General features: G+C 42.2%; 1 protein-coding gene across 6 annotated transcripts; it reads left to right on the top strand.

Moving 5' to 3' along the window:
- The first annotated feature begins 8,856 nt into the window (after positions 1-8,856).
- Positions 8,857-12,600, top strand: LOC111976047 (nicotinamide riboside kinase 2). 6 transcript variants are annotated; one of them, XM_024004767.2, is made up of 8 exons: positions 8,857-9,107; positions 10,005-10,095; positions 10,545-10,618; positions 10,837-11,011; positions 11,366-11,437; positions 11,581-11,687; positions 11,818-11,903; positions 11,987-12,600. In XM_024004767.2, the coding sequence occupies exons 2-7, from the start codon at positions 10,082-10,084 to the stop codon at positions 11,901-11,903; spliced, it is 528 nt and encodes a 175-aa protein (XP_023860535.1). In that variant the 5' UTR covers positions 8,857-9,107; positions 10,005-10,081; the 3' UTR covers positions 11,987-12,600. The 6 variants fall into 6 exon arrangements, with proteins under 6 accessions (XP_023860535.1, XP_023860533.1, XP_023860534.1 ...); XM_024004765.2 differs by having other exon boundaries at positions 8,884-9,107; positions 10,570-10,618; XM_024004766.2 differs by having other exon boundaries at positions 8,884-9,107; positions 10,570-10,618; positions 11,990-12,053.
- The last annotated feature ends 10,653 nt before the right edge of the window (positions 12,601-23,253 follow it).

Genomic DNA, 23,253 nt, shown 5'->3' with positions numbered 1-23,253 from the left:
AAATAATGCTACTCACAGTTTTCTGCACACACAAACCAAATATTAGACTGCAAGGCTCTAGATCCAGCAGGGGATTATGTTACCAATAGGAGCTTGACTGCAAGAAACGAACCACTTATCTAGATAACTAGCTACTAAATTAGCAAAGCAAATGCACAACTGTAGAGCATATAGCATATTTTAGACAGTTTATAGTTAGTATAAGATATCTAGCTGGCAAATATTTAGTTGGAATCCCATGCTGTAATTAGATCACCTGGTATGTGCTGCACAACAGAACGACTCACAAGGCTCCAGTCTCTCTTCCTCTTCTTCTTCTTCTTTAGGATTTGGTTTGGCGGATTGCATCAAATTTTTAGGGGCACACACCGCCGCCTACTGTACTGGTGTGTGAGGCCATTCACTGCCTACCTACATTAAATTATTGATACGGTAATACAAAACTGGGAAAAGGGAAAATTACCCTGCCAACTATTAACCCTCTCTAAAAAACACCACCCCATTCCACTATTTAACCCTATGTAATCCTACTCCAGAACAACGACCAAACTGTTCTGCAGTACATCCTTGCAATCCCAAGTATTCTCTGCCGCTGCCACCACAACCTCTATTTTCTGTGACGACCATGGCTACAAATGCTAAAAATCCCACCTTACTGAAGCAGATATTCTTTCCATCACTCTCTCTTGGTCTCTGCCTATCCACAGGAATCCTCTCAGTATCCCTCACCCTGTACCCATCTTCCTCAACCACTCTCGTCACGCTTAGGCATACAACACTTTGTGTACTACTCTAACTCTACATACCTTTCTCTCACCGCACACCTCCGATCTCCCACCCCGTGATCACCCCCACAGCTAACACACACAACTTTCTCTTCTTCTTTTCGGAAAACAAAAGCTCTCACGGGATAACTTACACTTCCTAACTTGACCTTGTTGGGCACTTAATGCCACCCCCGTTATCACTCCTTTCAACGGCGCCCTGCTCAGGAGAGAAAAGCACGTCACATTTCTTGTCCCTAATAGCGTGAGCCTGAGCACCCACTGCCTTTGGACTGAAGAAACACAATAAATCATCACTAATGCACTCTGAATTACTCTCACCAACTCAACATTCCCCAACCCCTTCTCCACCCAACCCGACACCACATATGGATCAGCCAAAATGCAAGGATTCATTCTCTCCACAAACCTCACTCTCACTGGGCTAGAATCATCCTTTTCATCCTCGGGACGAGGCCCGAACTCAGCGGTCCTCACGCAGGTACTACATCCATACTCTAGTCAGGTTCCATCTCTGAGCTACTAGAGCACGTATTACTCTTTTTGCACTGGACGCCAACCCTCCTCACCACACTGCTTCCCTCGACACTCTTTCTCGGCGGTCATCACTGCACCTGCCACCTCAATGTATTTACACTCACTCTCGTCACATTCCCTTTCCTTCTCTAGCTCTTGCAAAAGTTCTGTGCGATCCTCCATTCCATATTCCATCAAAACACTTTTCTGCTTTTTTCCTTATCCGCCATATTCTCCTTCACCAGATCTTCCAGAAGGCTTCTACAATCCCCCACTCTATATTTATTCATAATATGTTCCACTTACTTCCTTTATTCCTTTTCCGGCATCTCCCGGGCACCATGTTGATAGTGAATGCCCCTGGATGCCCTCAGAAAGCCCCTGGATTTCCATCCCAGGTTGTTCTTTGTTTTCTCTACAGGAAGGGATAGCAATCTCTCCTGTCTTTCATTGTTGTATGCTTGTAAACAAACAGCATGTGACTGGGGACTACCGGTAAGCTTAATAATGTAAAATAATGTGACATGTGAAATTAAGAACGGGGATCTACTTTATCTCCTAATGTATTGTACAAGTTGACGGCAGATATTTACGTAAAAAGTAGCTACTAATATTAAAATGTATAAAAAAAACTTCTATAGTTTCAATGGTACTGAAAAACCATCCCGTGGCTATTTTCAAATACTCCTGTATACGGCCCAAGCCTATTTTACATTTAAATTAGTTATTTAGCAGACGCTCTTATCCAGAGTGTCTTACAGGAGCAATTACGTACATACCCCAAACAGAAGCCATGGATTACAGGAAACATCCTCACTGAGCTAAAGGGTAGAGCTGCCGCTTTCAAGGAGCGGGACTCTAACCTCAGACGAACCATCAAAGCGTCAATACAGGACTAAGATTGAATCGTACTACACTGGCTCCGACMCTCGTCGGATGTGGCAGGGCTTGCAAACTCTTACAGACTACAAAGGGAAGCACAGACGCGAGCTGCCCAGTGACATGAGCCTACCAGACGAGCTAATTATGCTCTATGCTCGCTTTGAGGCAAGCAACACTGAGGCATGCATGAGAGCATCAGCTGTTCCGGACAACTGTGTGATCACGCTCTCTGTAGCTGATGTGAGTAAGACCTTTAAACAGGTCAACATTCACAAGGCTGCAGGGCCAGACGGATTACCAGGACGTGTACTCCGAGCATGCGCTGACCAACTGGTAAGTGTCTTCACTGACATTTTCAACCCTGACTGAGTCTGTAATACCAACATGTTTCAAGCAGACCACCATAGACCCTGTGCCCAAGAACACTAAGGTAACCTTCCTAAATGACAACCGAGCCGTAGTGCTCACATCTGTAGCCATTAAGTGCTTTGAAAGGCTGGTCATGGCTCACATCAACACCATTAGAAACACTAGACCCACTCCAATTCGCGTACCACCCCAACTGATCCACAGATGACACAATCTATATTGCACTCCACTGTCCTTTCCCACCTGGACAAAAGGAACACCTATGTGAGAATGTTGTTCATTGACTACAGCTCAGCGTTCAACACCATAGTGCCCTCAAAGCTCATCACTACGCTAAGGACCCTGGGACTAAACACCTCCCTCTGCAACTGAATCCTGGACTCCTGGCGGGCCGCCCCCCAGGTGGTAAGGGTAGATAACAACACATCCGCCACACTGATCCTCAACACAGGGGGCCCTCAGGGGTGCGTGCTCAGTCCCCTCCTGTACTCCCTGTTCACTCATGGCTGCACGGCCAGGCATTGGCAACTCATTACCCACAATATTAGACATAAAAATAATCATCCAGCGATTATACACTGTTTACCAGGGGGTAGGGCTACCGACGTAAAGGCTAATCTGAAGATGGTACTGGCTAGGCTAAATCTGTCGAGTGTAGAGAGTATAGGGAGATTGTTATCCACGTCGCTCTCCATGTCATCCCAAGGAGAGCTGCGTCACGTCGTGCAAGGCTTTTTTTGCTTTACCAGACTTGAGTGGGTTGAGTCACTGACGTGATCTGCCTGCCTGGTTTTGCGCCCCCTTGGGCTCGTGCAATGGCGTTATATCCTGCCTGGTTGGCCCTGTCCGGGGGTATCGTCGGACAGGGCCACAGTGTCCCCCGACCCCCCGTCTCAGCCCCCAGTATCTATGCTGCAATAGTCTTTGTGCCGGGGGGCTATGGTCAGTCTGTCCTATCTGGTGTAATTCTCCTGTCTTATCTGGTGTCCTGTGTGAACTTAAGTATACTCCCTCTAATTCTCCCATCTCTCTCTCTATCTCTCCTCATGGAGGACCTGAGCTCTAGGACCATGCCTCAGAACTACCTGGCCTGATGACTCCTGGCTGTCCCTGTCCCCAGTCTACCTGGTCGTGTTGCTGATCCAGTTTCTGCTGTTATGCCTATGGGTATGGAACCCTGACCTTTTCACAGGTTGTGCTACCTTGTCACCGAACCTTCTGTTTTCGACCCTCTCTCTCTCTCTACCACACCTGCTGTCTTGCTCGGCTATGAAAAGCCATCTGACAAATACAATCTCTTTTTGGGCTTAGTTGTGGTCAATTTGCAGTGTATAAATTATTATAATTCTGTTTCAGCCCCCCGGAAAACCATTCCTAAAATCATCCTGCAGTTGAATCTAGTTTCCTACCCCTGGTTTAAGCTTTCAAAACCTAACCAACTTTGAGAGGTTCAGACTGACCCAACTTAGATTGCTTGTATTCATATTTCTTATCATATTAATAGTTCTTCAACTATAACGATTTAAAATCTGCATAGATTAACATGGGTTTGAATGCTCCATAGACCTAAATGGGAAATACATAATGTTTCAGTCAGGTCAATCACATCAAGATTATGATCAGTGATTAGTTCATTGACTATGACTGCCTTGAAAGTGAGGGATCTAACATTAAGTAGCCCTATGTTGAGATGTGAGGTATCACAATCTCTTTCAATAATGACTGGAATGGAGGAGGTCTTTATTCCAGTGAGATTGCTAAGGCGAACACCACCATGTTTAGTTTTGCTCAACCTAGTTCGAGGTATAGACACGGTCTCAATGGGGATAGCTGAGGTGACTACAGTACACTGAGTGTGCTAGTGGCAGTTTCCACTAACTGCCAGGCTGGCAAACATCCTGCTGCCTGGCCTGCACCCTATCTCATTTTGGAGCTAGAGGAGTTAGAGCCTGGTCTATGTTGATAGATAAGATGAGAGCACCCCTCCAGCTAGGATGGAGTCCGTCACTCCTCAGGAGGCCAGGCTTGATCCTGTTTGTTGGTGAGTCCCAGAAAGAGGGTCAATTATCTACAAATTCTATATTTTGGAAGGGGGAGAAAACAGTTTTCAACCAGCGATTAAGTTGTGAGACTCTGCTGTAGAGCTCATCACTCCCCCTAACTGGGAGGGCCCAGAGACAGTTACTCGATGCTGACACATCATTCTAGCTGATTAACACGCTTGGTGACCTCTGACTGTTGCACCCTAACATCGTTGGTGCCGAGTGGATAACAATCTCCCTATACTCGCCAATTTTAGCCTAGCCAGTACCATCTTCAGATTAGCCTTTACTTCGGTAGCCCTGCCCCCTGGTAAACAGTGTATGATCGCTGGGTGATTCTTTTTAAGTCTAATATTGCGGGTAATGGAGTCGCCAATGACTATGGTTTTCAATTTGTCAGAGCTAATGGTGGGAGGCTTCAGCGGCTCAGACCCCGTAACGGGTGGGGGAGAGATCTGAGAAGGCTTGGCCTCTGACTGACTCGTTGCTTAGTGGGGAGAACCGGTTGAACGATTCTGTCGACTGAATGAGCGACAGCATTTTTTTCCAGAAGCCTTGAGAAAAGTCTCTGGCTGCGGGGACTGTGCGGAGGGGATTTAGACTGCTATCTGTACTTACTGGTGGCAGAGACGCTGTTTCATCCTTTCCTAGACTTAATTTACCCTAACGATTGCATCTGAAGCTGTGCTGCAACACGGCTATCCTCACTATAAGGCGATTCTCCTGTATATTATGAGTACAGCGACTGCAAAGGGATGGCATAGTGTTACTGTTACTACTTAGCTTTTTCGGCTGATGGAGATCCTGTAGAACCATGTCCAGATAAAGCGTCCGGGTGAAAAAGTTGAATAAAAAAAGTTGAGCGAGGAAAAAACTAAGACTTTGGTAAATGTATTAAAAGTAAAAAGCTAAAAGTTTGGCAGATAGCCATGTAGCAACAAACAGCACAGCAGAACTTGTTGTGATGTGTGATTTGTCCTATATATTTTTTTTGTCCCCGCAGGAGGCCTTTTGGTAGGCCGTCATTGTAAATAAGAATTTATTCTTAACTGACTTTCCTAGTTAAATAAAGGTTAAATATATTTTTTTTTAAGCACAGAGACAAGCCTGTAAATTGAGGGCGGAGCTAGACTACTGACCACAACCCCACAACTACTGACCACAACCCAATGACTGTATATTAAAATGGACAAAGTCATCAATCACGTGACACCATTCATTCCTATGTGAAGACTCAATAGCACATTGAAGCAAAATGAAGTCGGTTAAGTTGGCGTCTCATGGAGACATAACATGCGCAGTTTGAGCTACTCCAGGAAGTGATGTTGCAGGCTAGCTCAGTGCTGCTACTTCTTATTGAGTAACTCAGGTTGAAAGCTGGCCGGGGTACTGCAGGCAGCCAATAGCAACTAAATTATCAATTAAAGCAATTAAAATAATCTGTTCAAGGATATACAGTTGAAGTCAAAAGTTTACATACACATTAGCCAAATACATTTAAACTCAGTTTTGGACAATTCCTGACATTTAATCCTAGTAAAAATGTCCTGTCTTAGGTCAGTTTGGATCACCACTTTATTTTAAAGAATGTGAAATGTCAGAATAATAGCAGAGAGAATGATATATTTCAGCTTTTATTTCTTTCATCACATTCCCAGTGGGTCAGAAGTTTACATACACTCAATTAGTATTTAGTAGCATTGCCTTTAAATTGTTTAACTTGGGTCAAACATTTCGGGTAGACTTCCACAAGATTCCCACAATAAGTTGGGTGAATTTTGGCCCATTCCTCCTGACAGAGCTGGTGTAACTGAGTCAGGTTTGTAGGCCTCCTTACTCGCACACGCTTTTTCAGTTCTGCCCACAAATTTTCTATAGGATTGAGGTCAAGACTTTGTGATGGCCACTCCAATACCTTGACTTTGTTGTCCTTAAGCCATTTTGCCACAACTTTGGAAGTATGTTTGGGGTCATTGTCCATTTGGAAGACCCATTTGTGACCAAGCTTTAACTTTCTGACTGATGTCTTGAGATGTTGCTTCAATATATCTACATAATTTTCCTCTCTCATGATGTCATCTATTTTGTGAAGTGCACCTGTCCCTCCTGCAGCAAAGCACCCCCACAGTTGGGATGGTGTTCTTCGGCTTGCAAGCCGCCCCTTTTTTCCTCCAAACATAAGGATGGTCATTGTGGCCAAACAGTTCTATATTTGTTTCATCAGACTAGTGGACATTTCTCAAAAAAGTACGATCTTTGTCCCCATGTGCAGTTCCAAATCGTAGTCTGGCTTTTTTATGGCGGTTTTGGAGCAGTGGGTTCTTCCTTGCTGAGCGGCCTTTCGGGTTATATCGATATAGCACTCGTTTTACTGTGGATATAGATACTTTTGTACCTGTTTCCTCCAGCATTATTTACAAGGTCTTTTGCTGTTGTTCTGGGATTGATTTGCACTTTTCGCACCGAAGTGCGTTCATCTCTAAGAGACAGAACGCGTCTCCTTCCTGAGCGGTATGACGGCTGCGTGGTCCAGTGGTGTTTATACTTGCCTACTATTGTTTGTACAGATGAACGTGGTACCTTCAGGCGTTTGCTCAGCAAGGATGAACCAGACCTGGAGGTCTACAATTTTTTCTGAGGTCTTGGCTGATTTCTTTTGATTTTCCCATGATGTCAAGCAAAGAGGCACTGAGTTTGAAGGTAGGCCTTGAAATACATCCACAGGTACACCTCCAATTGACTCAAATTATGTCAATTAGTCTGTCAGAAGCTTCTAAAGCCATGACATCATTTTCTGGAATTTTCCTGTTTCCTGAAGTCCACGATCATCTCCTTTGTTTTGTTGACGTTGAGTGAGAGGTRATTTTCTTGGCACTACTACTGTTGTGACGTCTGCAAACTTGATGATTGAGTTGGAGGCATGCTTGGCCATGCAGTCATGGGTGAACAGGGAGTACAGGAGAGGGTTGAGCACGCACCCTTGTGGGGCCCCAGTGTTGAGGATCAGCGAAGTGGAGGTGTCAGGTGTCAGGAAGTCCAGGACCCAGTTGCACAGGGCGGGGTTCAGACCCAGGGCCTCGAGCTTACTATGGTACTATGGTGTTGAATGCAGAGCTATAGTCAATGAACAGCATTCTTACATAGGTATTCCTCTTGTCCAGATTGGATAGGGCAGTGTGCAGTGTGATGGCAATTGCATCGTCTGTGGATCTAGGGTAACAGGTAAGATAGGGGTGATATGATCCTTGACTAGTCTCTCAAGTTAGTTCAGTTATCTTTAGTTTCTTGGGTACAGGAACAATGGTGCCCATCTTGAAGCATGTGGGGACAGCAGACTGGGATAGGGACAGATTGAATATGTCTGTAAACACACCAGCCAGCTGGTCTGCGCATGCTCTGAGGATGCGGCTAGGGATGCCGTCTGGGCCTGCAGCCTTGCGTGGGTTAACACGATTAAATGTATTTTTCGCGTCGGCCACGGAGAAGGAGAGCCCACAGTTCTTGGTAGCAGGCCTCGTCAGTGGAACTGTGCTTTCCTCAAAGCAGGCGAAGAAGGTAGGTGAACCATGTCATAACATTACACATCATTCACCATGTGTCCCCATGTACAGTGAGGGAAAAAAGTAGTCGATCCCCTGCTGATTTTGTACATTTTCCCACTGACAAAGAAATGATCAGTCTATAATTTTATACTCTATACTTATTTCCCTCATTAAAATGCAAATCAATTTATAACATTTTTGACATGTGTTTTTCTGGATTTCTTTGTCGTTATTCTGTCTCTCACTGTTCAAATAAACCTACCATTAAAATTATAGACTGATCATTTCTTTGTCAGTAGGCAAACGTACAAAATCAGCAGGGGATCAAACACTTTTTCCCCTCACTGTATACAAAGACAGTATAATTTCACTGCAGTTACATGTGCTGGTGCCTCTCAGGCAGTTTAAATTATTGACTGAGGACCTCTATGTAGTTGAATGTGATTGCTTTTTTAAAGTATGTTTATTTTGTATTGTGTGCTGAATTATATTGTTTTATACACATATATGTGTATGTTTCATTATTCTGTTTTTATTGTAATGTATACAGAGCTCTCTTGTAAAATAGATTTCTTATCTCAATGTGACTCCCTGTTTAGATAAAGATTAAATAAAAATGAATATGCAAATCTTTGCGGAACGCGGAGATTGATTGGAGTCGTTGGGTGTTCTTGGACAGTGATTGGTCACTGTAAAAACCACACAAATCTGAGCTCACGCGGGTGTACGTCTGTTTGACGCAAGTCACAGTTGTCTACAAATTGAGGGCTCGCGCCTCTTTATCAATGAAATAGTAAAGACAGCTGGGCTCTGCCACAACACTGGAGAAAAAACACCGAAACTTGAGCTACCCCCTTCCTCGTATTATTTGGATTGTTTTTGTTATTCATTGTGAGTGTAACTTTAGCTGGGACTAGGAGCAGAAGTTTCAAAAACCTACTCAAAATGAAATACGTTATAGGAATTGGCGGGTAAGTTAAGTTTTTATCTGTCGTTCGAAAATCTTTTATTATATAATACACATGTATATTTTGAGTAGAACATTTTATAAATTCATTAGTTTATTAAACGTAACACAGGTATCAAATCTAAACAACACATGCCATCTTACTTAGGTAGCTAACGCGTTACGTTAGTTACCTTTCATTGTTGAATTTTTCGTCTAACATTAAGTTCATTATAAAAAATAAGAAACGTTAAGGATTCAGGGAGTTTTATCTTTTACTAGGGCAATTTATTAACTCCATGTACTGTAGGTAGTTAACTGGGGACTTGGTCTTAGCAAATCGCCTGCCACGTTTGTATGTTGTCGTAGTCGGGCGGGAGATTTAAAATTCCAGCGCGGACTTTCACATTGACCACATTGGAGGGAGTCTCAGTTTCGAAATTTGCAAACGTGAGCGTAATACTCCTTGCTGGCAACTTGTATTATACATGTTTATTAAGCATGAATATTGCTTTTTGCCAGCTATGTTTTACTATAATGTAAAAATTTGACTTGGCTGAATATCAGGCTAACTAACGCTAAATGTAGGACTGGCAACGTTCCAAGTTGTTTTCAAAACTTCTGACTAAATTCAGAGATCCACTTAGCGAACTTACCTAGCTAGTTATAAAACGTTTGATTGCAAACTTATTTAGAGTAGTTGACATTTGATGACCTTGTTATTTTAGGTAGCCAGCTATGTGCTCTGTCCCGCCACAATGGTTAGGTTACTAGCTAGCTACTGCATACAATGTTGACTGATATCTAAGTAACTTACTGCAATAATACCTGCAAGGTATGCGGATGAGTGATGTATAGACCGCTCAGACTTTGAATACACGGACGCCTTGCTAAATCGCATGTCATGTTTATCTATTTTCAGTGTGACTAATGGTGGGAAAACCACTTTGACGAATAGGCTGATCAAGTCACTACCTAACTGTTGTGTGGTGCATCAAGATGACTTTTTCAAGGTAAACTTGGTCTACTAAAACGTCTCTATACAGTGTTGTATTTGCATGACCTTGTTAAGGGAAAATATCCCTCACACACTAACCAATAGCCATGATGCATGCCATCTACGGTCACCTGTCCTTCCCTTTTATTAGATCTGCGTAGTATGCTGTAAATTAACCTAGGACTGACATGCCTAAGACTCCGCCAGTTGTCTTTTCACACACACGCCTTGCTTATTGCCGCTTTAAAAAAAAWAAWAACTGCATTAACCTGTACAGAATCAGAACTTGTGCTGAGTAGCTCACTGCTCTTGTGCTTTGTTTCCTGTTTTATTGGTCTCTGGTTATATATGGATTCTCAATGCTCTTGTGCATGTTATACCTGCATGCTCCAGCTAGGTGTGCATGTCTTGCAGTGTTCAGCATGTATGGGATCTGCCCGTATTCAGATCAGCCTGAGCTTGCAGCAATGTTTTATTGGTATTATTTCAGAAACCTGACCAGATAGAAGTCGGGGAGGACGGCTTTAGACAGTGGGATGGTAAGCCTGGATTTCACTGTAGGAGACTCATAACTGATCGTTTTACTTGCCCCTTAGTGTAACAAAGCATCCCCAAAAATTTCATTTGATAGTACATGCATGAATATTAATACTACCCTAGAGCACAATTCCCATTAAACAAGACTGAATACACTTCATCCAGGTGTGTCCCTTTTTGCTAAACTTCTTTCCCCTCTGCCGTTCTCTGTTCTATGCAGTGATCACAGCATTGGACATGGATGCCATGGTGAACACGATTCGAGGCTGGAGTGAGAACCCAGTGAAGTTTGCACACTCCCACGGTGTCAACGTGTCCCCTTCCACAGAGGTTGCCGACCCAGAGCAGCAGATCCACATTCTGATCGTAGAGGGCTTCCTTCTGTACAACTACAGGTGAGTTCATCTGCACCACTGCTTACTGGAAATGTACTAGCTAATGGGGAAGGAGCGTAATCAGCTGGTTTGTGCGACATGTATTCAAATAGCTTGTCCCCTATTACTATGACATCTAATGCTTGCAAGCTCGCTCAAAACTGGATTTTTAGAGTTATGACGACAAATATTTGGACCGGTGTCCAAGTGACGTGTGGGCTGTGTTGTCAGCTAGCTAGATTAAGAGGATATCAACTGAATGGATGTGGTCTCCAGGAGTGTGCTATATCTGTATTATGGTGCCTCAATTGAACCTCAATTGTACATTGGTGGAGAGTTGAGTAGAACTAAAAGTTCTGTCATGTTCCTCCCCAGACCCCTGATGGACGTGTACAACAAGTGTTACTACATCTCCATTCCATACGAAGAGTGCAAACGGAGGAGAAGGTGGGAATGGGGTGATTTCAGATCACTAATATTCATATGTAGCTATAGTGTGGTTGTCGTTCTGGCCAGATGAATAAATCACAAATATTTATTTAATTGAAAGTTGTGCTAAATTCATAAGTTTGTTTCCTTTTTTTTTTAAGTACAAGACAATACACCGTCCCTGACCCCCCTGGCCTGTTTGAAGGCCATGTGTGGCCCATGTACTTGAAGCACAGGAATGAGATGGTCGAGAGCTGTTTAGACATTGGTATATTACACATTTTTGTCTCCTTTTCCATTTGTCGGTGAACGTTATTGGTTTTTGTAGGCATTTTGGTGCTAGTAGCTATGACTTCCCTTTGACAGATGTCCTGATCAAGGTTTACACTTTGCTATAGCGTATCTGGATGGCTTGAAATCAGAAGAAGGGATCTACAGCCAGGTGTATGAGGACATCCAGAATACACTGTTGAATCGTTTATAGGTAAGAGGTGACACTGGTGTCTGACTTCTGTCTTTTAAGTGTTGACGCTAAATTGAGTGAACTTTACCTTTCTGTTTGTACAGCAGGAACTCCATCTCCAAACATGTATAGACCTGTAAATAGCATCAAGACTGAAGAGATTTTTTTTTTTTAATTAGCGCATTTTTTCCCTTGTGTAAATTTTATTGAAGGAATGTTAACTTATGTTTTACAGAATAATCATTTCTGTTTGTTTTCTTATCCAATCTGTTAGTCCTTTACTTGTGTTAACCAAACCACTGCCTAGTATCTGAGGGAGCGGGACAAACTCTGACCATCTGTCAATTAAAATATTTTTGTATGGAGGTCAATGTGAATTGCCAAATTTCTACATGAGGCTTATTTGATCATATATGTTTACATTGTTACAAAGGCACTGATATAAGTGGATGCACATGGCATTTTGATAACTTTGAGATTTTATAAAAATATTCTTTATTGGAGTTGTGCCTCTGCCCTCTCATGGTCTAGAAGGGTCCCACCTGAACTGGCCGCTTGCCTTCCATCTTTGAGGACATGTATTTCCTTTGTTAGAATAGAGCGGTCACTTGTATTATATTCATAATATAGTCATCTTTGTTAGTATGTATTTGGCTTTGTTTTGGCAAGTAAATTGTCCGTCTCCAATTTTAAAGTGGGTTCAGATTTTTCAATGTTACTCCTGTGTCCTGTCTTTATTTACAATTCTCAACTTAATTGTGGTACATGGGGTATGAGTAAATACAGTTAAAGTTTACGTACACCTTAGCCAAATACATTTACACTCAGTTTGTCACAATTCCTGACAGTTAATCCAAGTAGGAGTTCCCTGTCTTATGTCAGGATCACCACTTTATTTTAAGAATGTGAAATGTCAGGATGATAATAGAGAATTATATATATTTTAGCTTTTATTTATTTCATCACATTCCCAGTGGGTCAGAAGTTTACATGCACTCAATTAGTATTTGGTAGCATTGCCTTTAAATTTTTCAACTTGGGTTAAATATTTCAAGCTTCCCACTAAGTTGTGTAAATGTTGGTCCATTCCTCCTGACAGAGCTGGTGTAACTGAGTCAGGTTTGTAYGCCTCCTTGCTCGCACACGCTTTTTCAGTTCTGCCCACAAATGATCTATAGGATTGAGGTCGGGGCTTTGTGATGGGCACTCCAATACCTTGACTTTGTTGTCCTTAAGCCATTTTGCCACACCTTTGGAAGTATGGTTGGGGTCATTGTCCATTTGGAAGACCAATTTGTGATCAAGCTTTAACTTCCTGACTGATGTTGCTTCAATATATCCACATTTTCCTCCCTTTCGGGTTATGTCTGGTTTTACTGTGGATATAGATACTTTTGTACCTGTTTCCTCCAGCATCTTCAAAAGGTCCTTTGCTGTTCTGGGATTTTGCACCTTTCGCACAGAAGTACGTTTATCTCTAGGAGAAAGAACGCGTCTCCTTCCTGAGCAGTATGATGGCTGCGTGGTCCCATGGTGTTTATACTTGCGTCCTATTGTTTGAATAGATGACCGTGGTACCTTCAGGTGTTTGGAAAATGCTCCCAGGGATGAACCAGACTTGTGGAGGTCTACAATTTTTTTCTGAGGATTTGGCTGATTTCTTCTGATTTTCCCATTGCTTGTCAAGCAAAGAGGCACCGTTTGAAGGTAGGCCTTGAAATACATCCACAAGTACACCTCCAATTTACTCAAATTATGTCAGCCTATCAGACGCTTCTAAAGTCATGACATTTTCTGGAATTTTCCACGCTGTTTAAAGGCACAGTCAACTTAGTGTATGTAAACTTCTGACCCACTGTAATTGTGATACAAAGAAATTCATCTCTGTTAACAATTGTTCAAAAAATTACTTGTGTCATGCACAAAGTAGATGTCCTAACCGACTTGCCAAAACTAGTCTGTACACTCACAAGGATCCCCTCGCTGTCCTAGGGTTGAAACAAAGGAGTGTTAATCTGTTTTCTTTTGGTAATATACTAGTTGTGTAATGTTTGGCATGGTTAGGCTATTGAAGCAACAACACAGACATTGTTTGATTTTAATAATTATGTCACTGCCTGACCGATGGTGCTTCTCTCTGTGAGTGTTGTGCCTTTCGTCTACAGTCTTTCTCGTATCTGTTGAGGCCCTTTTGGAACAAATAATTGTATTTGTTTAAGGACTGATCCTAATTTATAGCTACTGAACTTGTTAACGATTATAACAGTCATTGCTATACCACAGTGAAGTACCAAAATGTTTCTGAACAAAATGCTACAACTCCACCTTGTTTGAAATAAATTTACAAATCTGGTTTACAGATGACGAGGGGGGTTGTTTACACAGAATATTAGCTGGTGCAATGAGCATAAAACATGGAAATAATTAAACTAATCAAAAATGTGAAGAAATTGTTTGAAATATACAATTTATGGTAGCTTAACACTTTACAACACAGTGGTAATAACACGGCAATAGTATGGTTTCTCATAGCAACTACTGGCAGCTAACATAGTGACTTTCCAGAGTTCTACCTGCAATGCTAGCTGTGACCTGTGCCCCATTGACTTTAAATAAACAAAACCTGTTGACGGGGGAGGGCTGTGAGGAACCTGTAGGAGACTGATATAGTAACCAGCCGTTGACATACATCCAGGTAACCTTGTAATGGTTGCCCTCTGGAAGACAGGCCCTCAAATACACATTGCTACAAGGCTTTGAGTGCTTGTGGACATAGACAGGCGGAGTGTTTATATTTAGCTGGGATTCCTGCATTGTAAGGGGAGGACATATTGTACTTGTATAAAGATGGACACCCCCACCCTCTAATCCACAGCATGACTGGCCTGTTGCCCATAGCTACCCTTCTGACTGACAGGCAGCTCCCTACCCTCAGCCTCATTTCATAGACTAAACATAACATAGCAAACGTAAATCCGGGAAACTCAAATTGGTATGATATGTTACGTTTGGTATAGTTACATAAGACAAATGGTTACTTATGGCAAAAATTAAATGGTCAGGGTGGATAGGTGGGCGTGTAACACGAATGTCTAGCAACCCAAAGGTTGCGAGTCCAAATCTCATCACGGGCAACTTTTTAACTACTTACTACTTTATAGTTACTTTGCAACTACTGAGCATGTTAGTTAGCCCTTTTAGCGAACCCTAACCTTAACCCTTTAACCTAAATCCTAAATTTAACCCTGAGCCTAGCTAACGTTAGCCACCTAGCCAGAATTCGTAACAAATGTTTTGCAAATAATACAAATTGTAATATTTAACATATACGAAAAGGGTGTTGGACAATCACAAATTATTACAGTACATACCATGCGAAACGTAACATATCATACTAAATGGAGTGTCCCAGATTTACGTACAGAAATATATGAAATGCTCTGAGACCAGGTTGCAGCCAACCTTGCTTCTCTTCCAGCAGAAGTACACAATGCCTCAGAGGGGGACAAACTAGGGGAACGGTGAGACCTGCTCTCTCAATCATGGGCTCTTATGAAGTCACTCTACACCCTCTCAATCACGTATATAATGAGTGGAAACAGAATGACGCACAATAAACCTTGTGCCTTCCCACAGAAACCTACTGTCCCTATCCTCTGTCACCTTGCAACATATAATGGCTGGACAACTGTTGCATCTAAGTTGCATTGGCACAGAACTGAGCTGTATATTTACTCTATTAAATCCAATGTATATGTTATAATGGTATACCACAGAAGTGGTCATGGAGACATTTTATGCACAGTATATGCAATAGCTTACATAATCTTTTGATCATACTATTCATAACATACAGGCATTTGTACTCTACTGTATACTGCCATTGGACAGGGATAATTAGATCTCTTCAGTTACAGACTATTCTAAGACCCCTGCACTGTAACAGATCTGACGTGAAGGCTTCATGTAACATATCTGACCAGGACCGTAACAAATCTGACCTGTTAGGTATCACATCTCTGAGGAAGGAAAAGTTCACGCTGTTTGACAGCAGCCAAGACTTCCATAATGATTATGTCCAATCATCATAAACCATTAAGTGATCACATGGATGGTGCCATTGAGGCAATTTCCATTTTGAAGTAGTACATTTTTTTCTACTACATGTACGAGTTGGCAAACAAACTGAAAGGATGCATACTGCCACCTAGTGTTTGCTCATGAATATAATTCATTGGCAGATCCCTCCTGATGACTGGATGGAATCATGTGATTCTTCCTCAACCATTAGGAAGTCCCACCCAGTTGAAGCCTTCGGTGACAATCAATGTCCATGCCCAAACAGGTTTTATCCATCTAGAGTCCTCTGTCTAACTCTATGACTGCTACCTTGTACGGAACAGCACAGGGGTAAACTTGACTACAGGTCCTATGGCAGGCATTTTGTAGTCTTAACGAGTCAAGTGCACTACGATTTTTCCACTCAGTAAATTAACAGACTACCTTCCCTAGAGTTCCACTGCCATCATGTGGCAAAGTTTTTGTGGTGGTAATCGAGTTCCTAAATTAAAGAGAATCATGGAGAAACAGAACTGGATAACCCCTATTGTTATCCCTCAACTGTATGGTACTGCACTACAGTATTTCAGAGAAGTAGTGTGAGGTAACACAAAGCCCACTGTGTGATTTTACCGTGTGGCATTTACCGTTAAAATAAACCGTGTGAATGGAACTCACAGAGCCATGCAGCCGCAGCGCGCGCATACCTGCCTGTGTGCTTATTTTCATGATGCAAATAGCTCCTACTATGACACATTTTCTACTCAAGTATTATGAATGCTTTCAATTTAATCCACGTATAAAACGTATTGCTTATGATGACGATTAGTCACTTGTGACAGAAGTTCCCAATTAATGCCGAAAGGTGTGTCATGATATTTGACAAAAAATTTATCKAATTTGGATGACCAATCAGGGACACAATTTAAAAAAACAAAAATCACTTTTTTTACTTTTAGATATCTTGCCCTTTCAGTACAAAATCTCAACGTGCACTGAGAAATGGCTACCTACCACCTATGCGCAAAGTGTAAATAGTTATATAGACTGACGGTTAAGTTAAACATGGTATTTGTAAAATAAGCCATTGGTCCTGTCTGTGCATGCGTAGACAAACTAATTATATGAAAGTGAGTGCCTACATTTCCACCTTCCAAGTAGTTATACCTGACATTCACTGTGGAGATGTGGTGCGCAACTGCATGACGGAATCAAGTGTGTACAAAACATCACCCGTATCCCAGCATCACTTAGACTACATTTTTACAGAAGTTATTAATGTCACAGAGTTTGGTATAGTTTGGATAATTTTAACCATTGAGGGTTTATTTTCTACCGTTCTGCCTGCTTTATGTTCGGGTTCGTTTAAGCACTGGACAGCTCCATTTACGCACGCGAGACACATAATCCAATGGGAGAACAACGGTCGGGTGTATAGATTACACAGCACCGGGTCTGAACGTCACGCACCGGCCCAGGCGAGAAGACTACCTGCTGAGCTCTACCTGACCACCGAGAGGAATTTCAACAGTCATCACCCAACTTCTGCACCAAATAGATCCTCTAGAACAAGGCTCTCCAACCCTGTTCCTGGAGAGCTACCTTCCTGTACGTTTTCGCTCCAACCCTAATCTAGCGCACTTGATTCTAATAATTAGCTGGTTGATAAACTGAATCAGGTTAGTTACAACTGGGGTTGAAAAGAAAACCTACAGGAGGGTATCTCTCCAGGAACAGGGTTGGAGAACCCTGCTCTAGAACTAGAACATTGAATCTGGAGGAGAGCATTCGATCGAAACCCAACATATGCTGAACAGTGAGTCAGACGTCTTGGTTCTGGGCTCCGATGTTGGTCACTACATCTTCGCCATTGGCCGCCAATGCACGAGCGCAGCCAGAAACATCCCCGAGGGACACGGAGCCGGGATACCCAGGAGCGCGTCTGCCTCCCCAAGGAGGCACCGGATCCACTTCAAACGGTACCGGTCTCGGTGCTCTCCGGGAGTTCTCAGGCAGTGGGATCCCGAGGGGAGGACGAAACCCTGCTCGGGATGATGTCAGCCTGCCGGTTCGACGACAAGTCTTTGCGTCACCAGTTAAGAGCGAGGACATTACGCATGGTCGCGGCACAAACCAGGCGCGACACGAGAGACCAGAAGCAATAAGCATCAACCCAGGCACCCACATCTGGGTACATGAATAACGCCGATGATGCAAACACTAGACTACGCGCCCAGCGCACTGCCCAAGCCTCCGATTCCATTTCCTCATCCAGACGCATTCCAGCTCCAGAATCAAATGCATCTCCAACTGCGCTTTCTGACAATGGCGTGGACTCGCTCGCGGCCCCAGCAATGCCTCGCTCGCAGCCCCAGCAACCAAGAACGATTTAAAGTAATAATATGATAGCTGATGATCCCACCAATCCAAACAAAAAAACACCAAAATGCAGTTTTCTATAACATGTACCCGTTAGTCGGGAGAAGCACAGCACCTGTGCGTCATCCACCGAGAACAGGCTCTGGCACCAGATTATTTCATAACGGTAAAGTAGATGGTGATGTGACAATATACCTTATAGAGTATTTGTTTTGCATTATTTTTTACATCCAGATAAAAGTACAGCATATTACAAACAATTTATAAAACACTCACACTTCCTTGGAAATCATACAACTAACATGGATGGCTTGTGATTTCTCTTCTCTGGTCTCCCAGACCTTGTTCCTGGCCCCTACTATATCCAAGCTGCTTATTATATCCAACTTGTACACATCTCTATGCCCTGAGATGTGCTGGAGAGGAAAACGGTCTGTCATGGTAGGACTTCATGTTTTATGGTTGATTATGCATATCCGTGTAAGATCAATTGCGCTAAAACATTTACCTTGACATCATCTATGTATTATGTCACAAATGACATCTACAGTTATTTGAATAATTAGGTAGAAATCAGACTGGTTGTATGGACCAGACTTGTTTGGCGTTGGCCGGCTCGGGAGTAATAGCATAATAATAGAGAGCCATACAACCTGGCATCCGACTTTGATTTTCTCTCTCTGCTCTACCAAGTCAAATAAACTCCAAATAAAAGTCAAAAGTACACTCATCCTCAGTGTATTCTAAAGCATAATAGGTGAACTAATACTAACTTGTTATGACGTTGTTATTAAGTTGTCATTAATGATAATTCAAATGACTTTCCATGCACTTATCAGTCATAATTGGGGCCAGGATTTTTTTCTGACCAAGAAAGTTACGGTCTGGTCACACTGTCAGGAGAAACTCCTGGTCTTAGTCATTATGTAAAGTACATTATTTTGAGMTCAACATATCGACCAGGTGTCAGAGACTACAGGACTGAGGTTTCCCCAAAGGGTGAAGAACCAGAGGACAGCTGACTTCCTTCCAGTCAAACCCAGACACCAGTGTTAATGGAACAGCTGCCACCAGTACTACTATAAGGAGCTGATGAGACCAGGTGAGTAACTAACACAGGTGAAATCAATGATCAAAAATGAAAGACAGGGCTACGTTCAAGAACACAAAGAAACAGAACACAAGGACTACTAAGAAAATAAATACAGAACCTTACAAGTATACAGACCGTTTACTATGAGACTCAATTTATTTMTATTTTATTTAACCTTTATTTAAATAGGCAAGTCAGTTAAGAACAAATTCTTATTTACAATGACGGCCTACCCAGACGACGCTGGGCCAAATGTGTGCTGCCCTAAGGGAGTCCCAATCATGACCAGTTGTGATACAGCCTGGATTCGAACCAGGGTGTCTGTAGTAACGCCTCAAGCACTGAGATGCAGTGCCTTAGACTGCTGTGCCACTCGGGAGCTCAGTTGCATGCTGTTTCCATTGATCATCCTTGAGATGTTACTACAACTTGATTAGAGTCCACCTGTGGTAAATTCAATTGATTGAACATGATTTGGAAAGGCACACACCTGTCTACATAAGGTCCCACAGTTGACAGTGCATGTCAGAGCAAAAACCAAGTCATGAAGTCGAAGGAATTGTCCGTAGAGCTCCAAGACAGGATTGTGTCGAGACACAGATCTGGGGGAGGGTACCAAAAAATGTCTGCAACATTGTAGGTCCCCAAGAACACATTGGCCTTCATCATTCTTAAATGGAAGAAGTTTGGAACCACCAAGACTCTTCCTAGAGTTAGCCGCCGGGCCAAACTGAGCAATCAGGGGAGAAGGGCCTTGGGTCAGGGACGTGACCAAGAACCCGATGGTCACTCTGACAGAGCTCCAGAGTTCCTCTGTGGAGATGGGAGAACCTTCCAGAAAGACAACCATCTCTGCAGCACTCCACCAATCAGGCCTTTATGGTAGAGTGGCCAGACAGAAGAAACTCTTCAGTTAAAGGCACATGACATCCCACTTGGAGTTTACCAACAGGCACTCAAGACTCTCAGACCATGAGAAACACGATTCTCTGGTCTGATGAAACCAAGATTAAAATCTTTGGCCTGAATGCTTAGCGTCACATCTGGAGGGAACCTGACACCATCCCCATGGTGAAGCATGGTGGTGGCAGCATCATGCTGTGGTGATGTTTTTCTCCGGCAGGGACAGGGGGACTAGTCAGATTCGAGGGAAAGATGAACGGAACAAAGTACAGCGAGATCCTGGATGAAAACCTGCTCAGGACCTCCGACTGGAGCGAAGGTTGACCTTCCAACAGGACAACAACCCTCAGCACACAGTCAAGACAACGCAGGAGTGGCTTCGGGAAAAGTCTCTGAATGTCCTTGAGTGGCCCAGCCAGAGCCCGGACTTGAACCCGATCAAACATCTCTGGAGAGTCCTGAAATTAGCTGTGCAGCGAAGCTCCCCAGACAACCTGACTGAGCTTGAGAGAGTCTGCAGAGAAAAATGGGAGAAACTCCCCAAATACAGGTGTGCCAAGCTTGTAGCGTCATACCCAATAAGACCCGAGACTGTAATCGCTGCCAAAGGTGCTTCAACAAAGTATTGAGTAAAGGGTCTGAATACTTAAGTAAATGTGATATTTCTGTATTTTTATTTTTAATACATTTGCAAAAGTTTCTAAAAAGCTGTTTTTGCTTTGTCATAATATGGTATTTTGTGTAGAATGATTTGCACTAACTCTTTCAGTTCTACTTTACAGTCCGTCTGTTTAACTCAGCGTTTCCCAAATTCGGTCCTCGGGACTCCAAGTGGTGCATGTTTTGTTTTTTGCCCTAAGACACAGCTGATTCAAATGATCAAAGCTTGATGATTAGTTGATTATTTGAATCAGCTTTGTAGTGCTAGGGCAAAAACCAAAACGTGCACCCCTTGGGGTACCAAGGACCAAGTTTGGCAAACCCTGGTTAATTTTTTWAATTTTTATGTTTAAATATATTTTTACATTTTGTAAATTTAAATGTAACCTTTATTGAACTAGGCAAATCAGTTAAGAACGAATTCTTATTTACAATGACGGCCTACCAGGGAACAGTGGGTTAACTGCCTTGTTCAGGGGCAGAACAACAGATTTTTACCTTGTCAGGTTTAACTCAAGCTAAGCTCAAAACCATTTGGTTAATTTCTTAAATTATTTAAGAAAACACAGCATGTATAAAATTATCTAATTTAGCACATTGTGTTTCTTTTGAAAGAGACATTTAAGGTTTGAGCATGGAAGCTGCTGTTTCTTGTGTTTTGCTAGTTTCTCTCCCAGTATGCCATTAAAACGGTCTCCCCTGGTGTCAACTCCATGTTGGATGTCTAGGAATTCTTTAACTGTGTTTACATTCAGCCAAAGTGTTAACCAGAGCCTCAGTGGTGGAAAGTACTTAAGTAAAAATACTTGAAAGTACTACTTAAGTAGTTTTTGGGAGTATTTGTACTTTACATTACTATTTATATTTGAGAACTTTTACTTCACTACATTCCTAAATAAAATAATGTGCTTTTTGCTCCATACATTTTCCCTAACACCCACAAGTACTTGTTACATTTTCAATGCTTAGCAGGACAGGAAAATGGTCCAATTCACTCACTTATCAAGAGAATATCCCTGGTCATCCCTACCGTCTCTTATCTGGCAGACTCACTAAACACAAATGCTTCATTTGTAAATGATGTCTGAGAGTTGGAGTGGGCCCCTAGCTATCCGTAAATAAATAAAACAAGAAAATTGTACCGTCTGGTTTGCTTAATATAAAGAATTTTTAATTATTTATACTTGTAGTTTTACTTTTAATACTTAAGTATATTTTTGCAATTACACTTTTGATATATAAGTATATTTAAAACCATATACTTTTAGACTTTTATTCAAGTAGTATTTTATTGGGTGACTTTCACTTTTACTTGAGTAAGATTAAGGTATCTTTACTTTTACTCAAGTATGACAATTGGATACTTTCAACCATTGCAGAGCCTCTATCTCATGGTTCCCATTCCGAAATGGAAAACGTTAACTAGTCCAGAATACCCTTGAAATATTAATGACGGAAATTTGGGTGAAGTACTGTAACATGGTGGTGCCTGTTCTTGATTTTATAACAGGGAAATGCTGATCACGAGTTAAGTTGAAATGACTCCAAGTTAAGTACATTGCCTGATTTCCTTGTAATCTTAAACATGCCATGGAGGTATAAGAGGCTCCTGTTTGATCAGCTGGATAGAGGTAATTCATTAAAGGCAAATGTCAAATTGGTCTATGGAATGACTCTGATGCTACTGCTTTAATTGCTCCATGAAAATACCTACTACATGAAAAACCCTCAACACATCCCTTGACAAGAGGAAATACCTCTGGAGTATTTATGATAACCTTCTGCCGACTGGTGAGGAGGTCAGGGAGTACAACCATCTCCCCAAATCATCAGTCAAACATTGAAAAGCTTGTTATTTTCATCATTACCTTTATTTTGTTAGACACCATATTTAGTTTGATGTAGCAGCAAGACAGACACAAATAGGTAGAAGTGTGAAGAAGAACCATTCTGGATGGGAAAACAAGGAAACTAACTGTACACTGTTCTTGCCATAATATGGACTTGGTCTTTTACCAAATAGGGCTATCTTCTGTATACCACTCCTCCCTTGTCACAACACCACTGGTTGGCTCAAACACATTGAGAAGGAAAGAAATTTCACAAATTAACTTTTAACAAAGCACACCTGTTAATTGAAATGCATTCCAGGTGACTACCTCATGATGCTGGTTGAGAGAATGCCAAGAGTGTCATGAAAGTTGTCATGAAGGCAAAGGGTGGCTATTTTGAATAATCTCAATTATAAAATATATTTTGATTTGTTTAACACTTTTT

This window comes from Salvelinus sp. IW2-2015, linkage group LG16 (assembly GCF_002910315.2).
Source record: "Salvelinus sp. IW2-2015 linkage group LG16, ASM291031v2, whole genome shotgun sequence".
NCBI lineage: Eukaryota > Metazoa > Chordata > Actinopteri > Salmoniformes > Salmonidae > Salvelinus > Salvelinus sp. IW2-2015.
The sequence above is the reverse complement of the archived record's forward strand: the minus strand, read 5'-3'. Positions and strand labels throughout refer to the sequence as shown.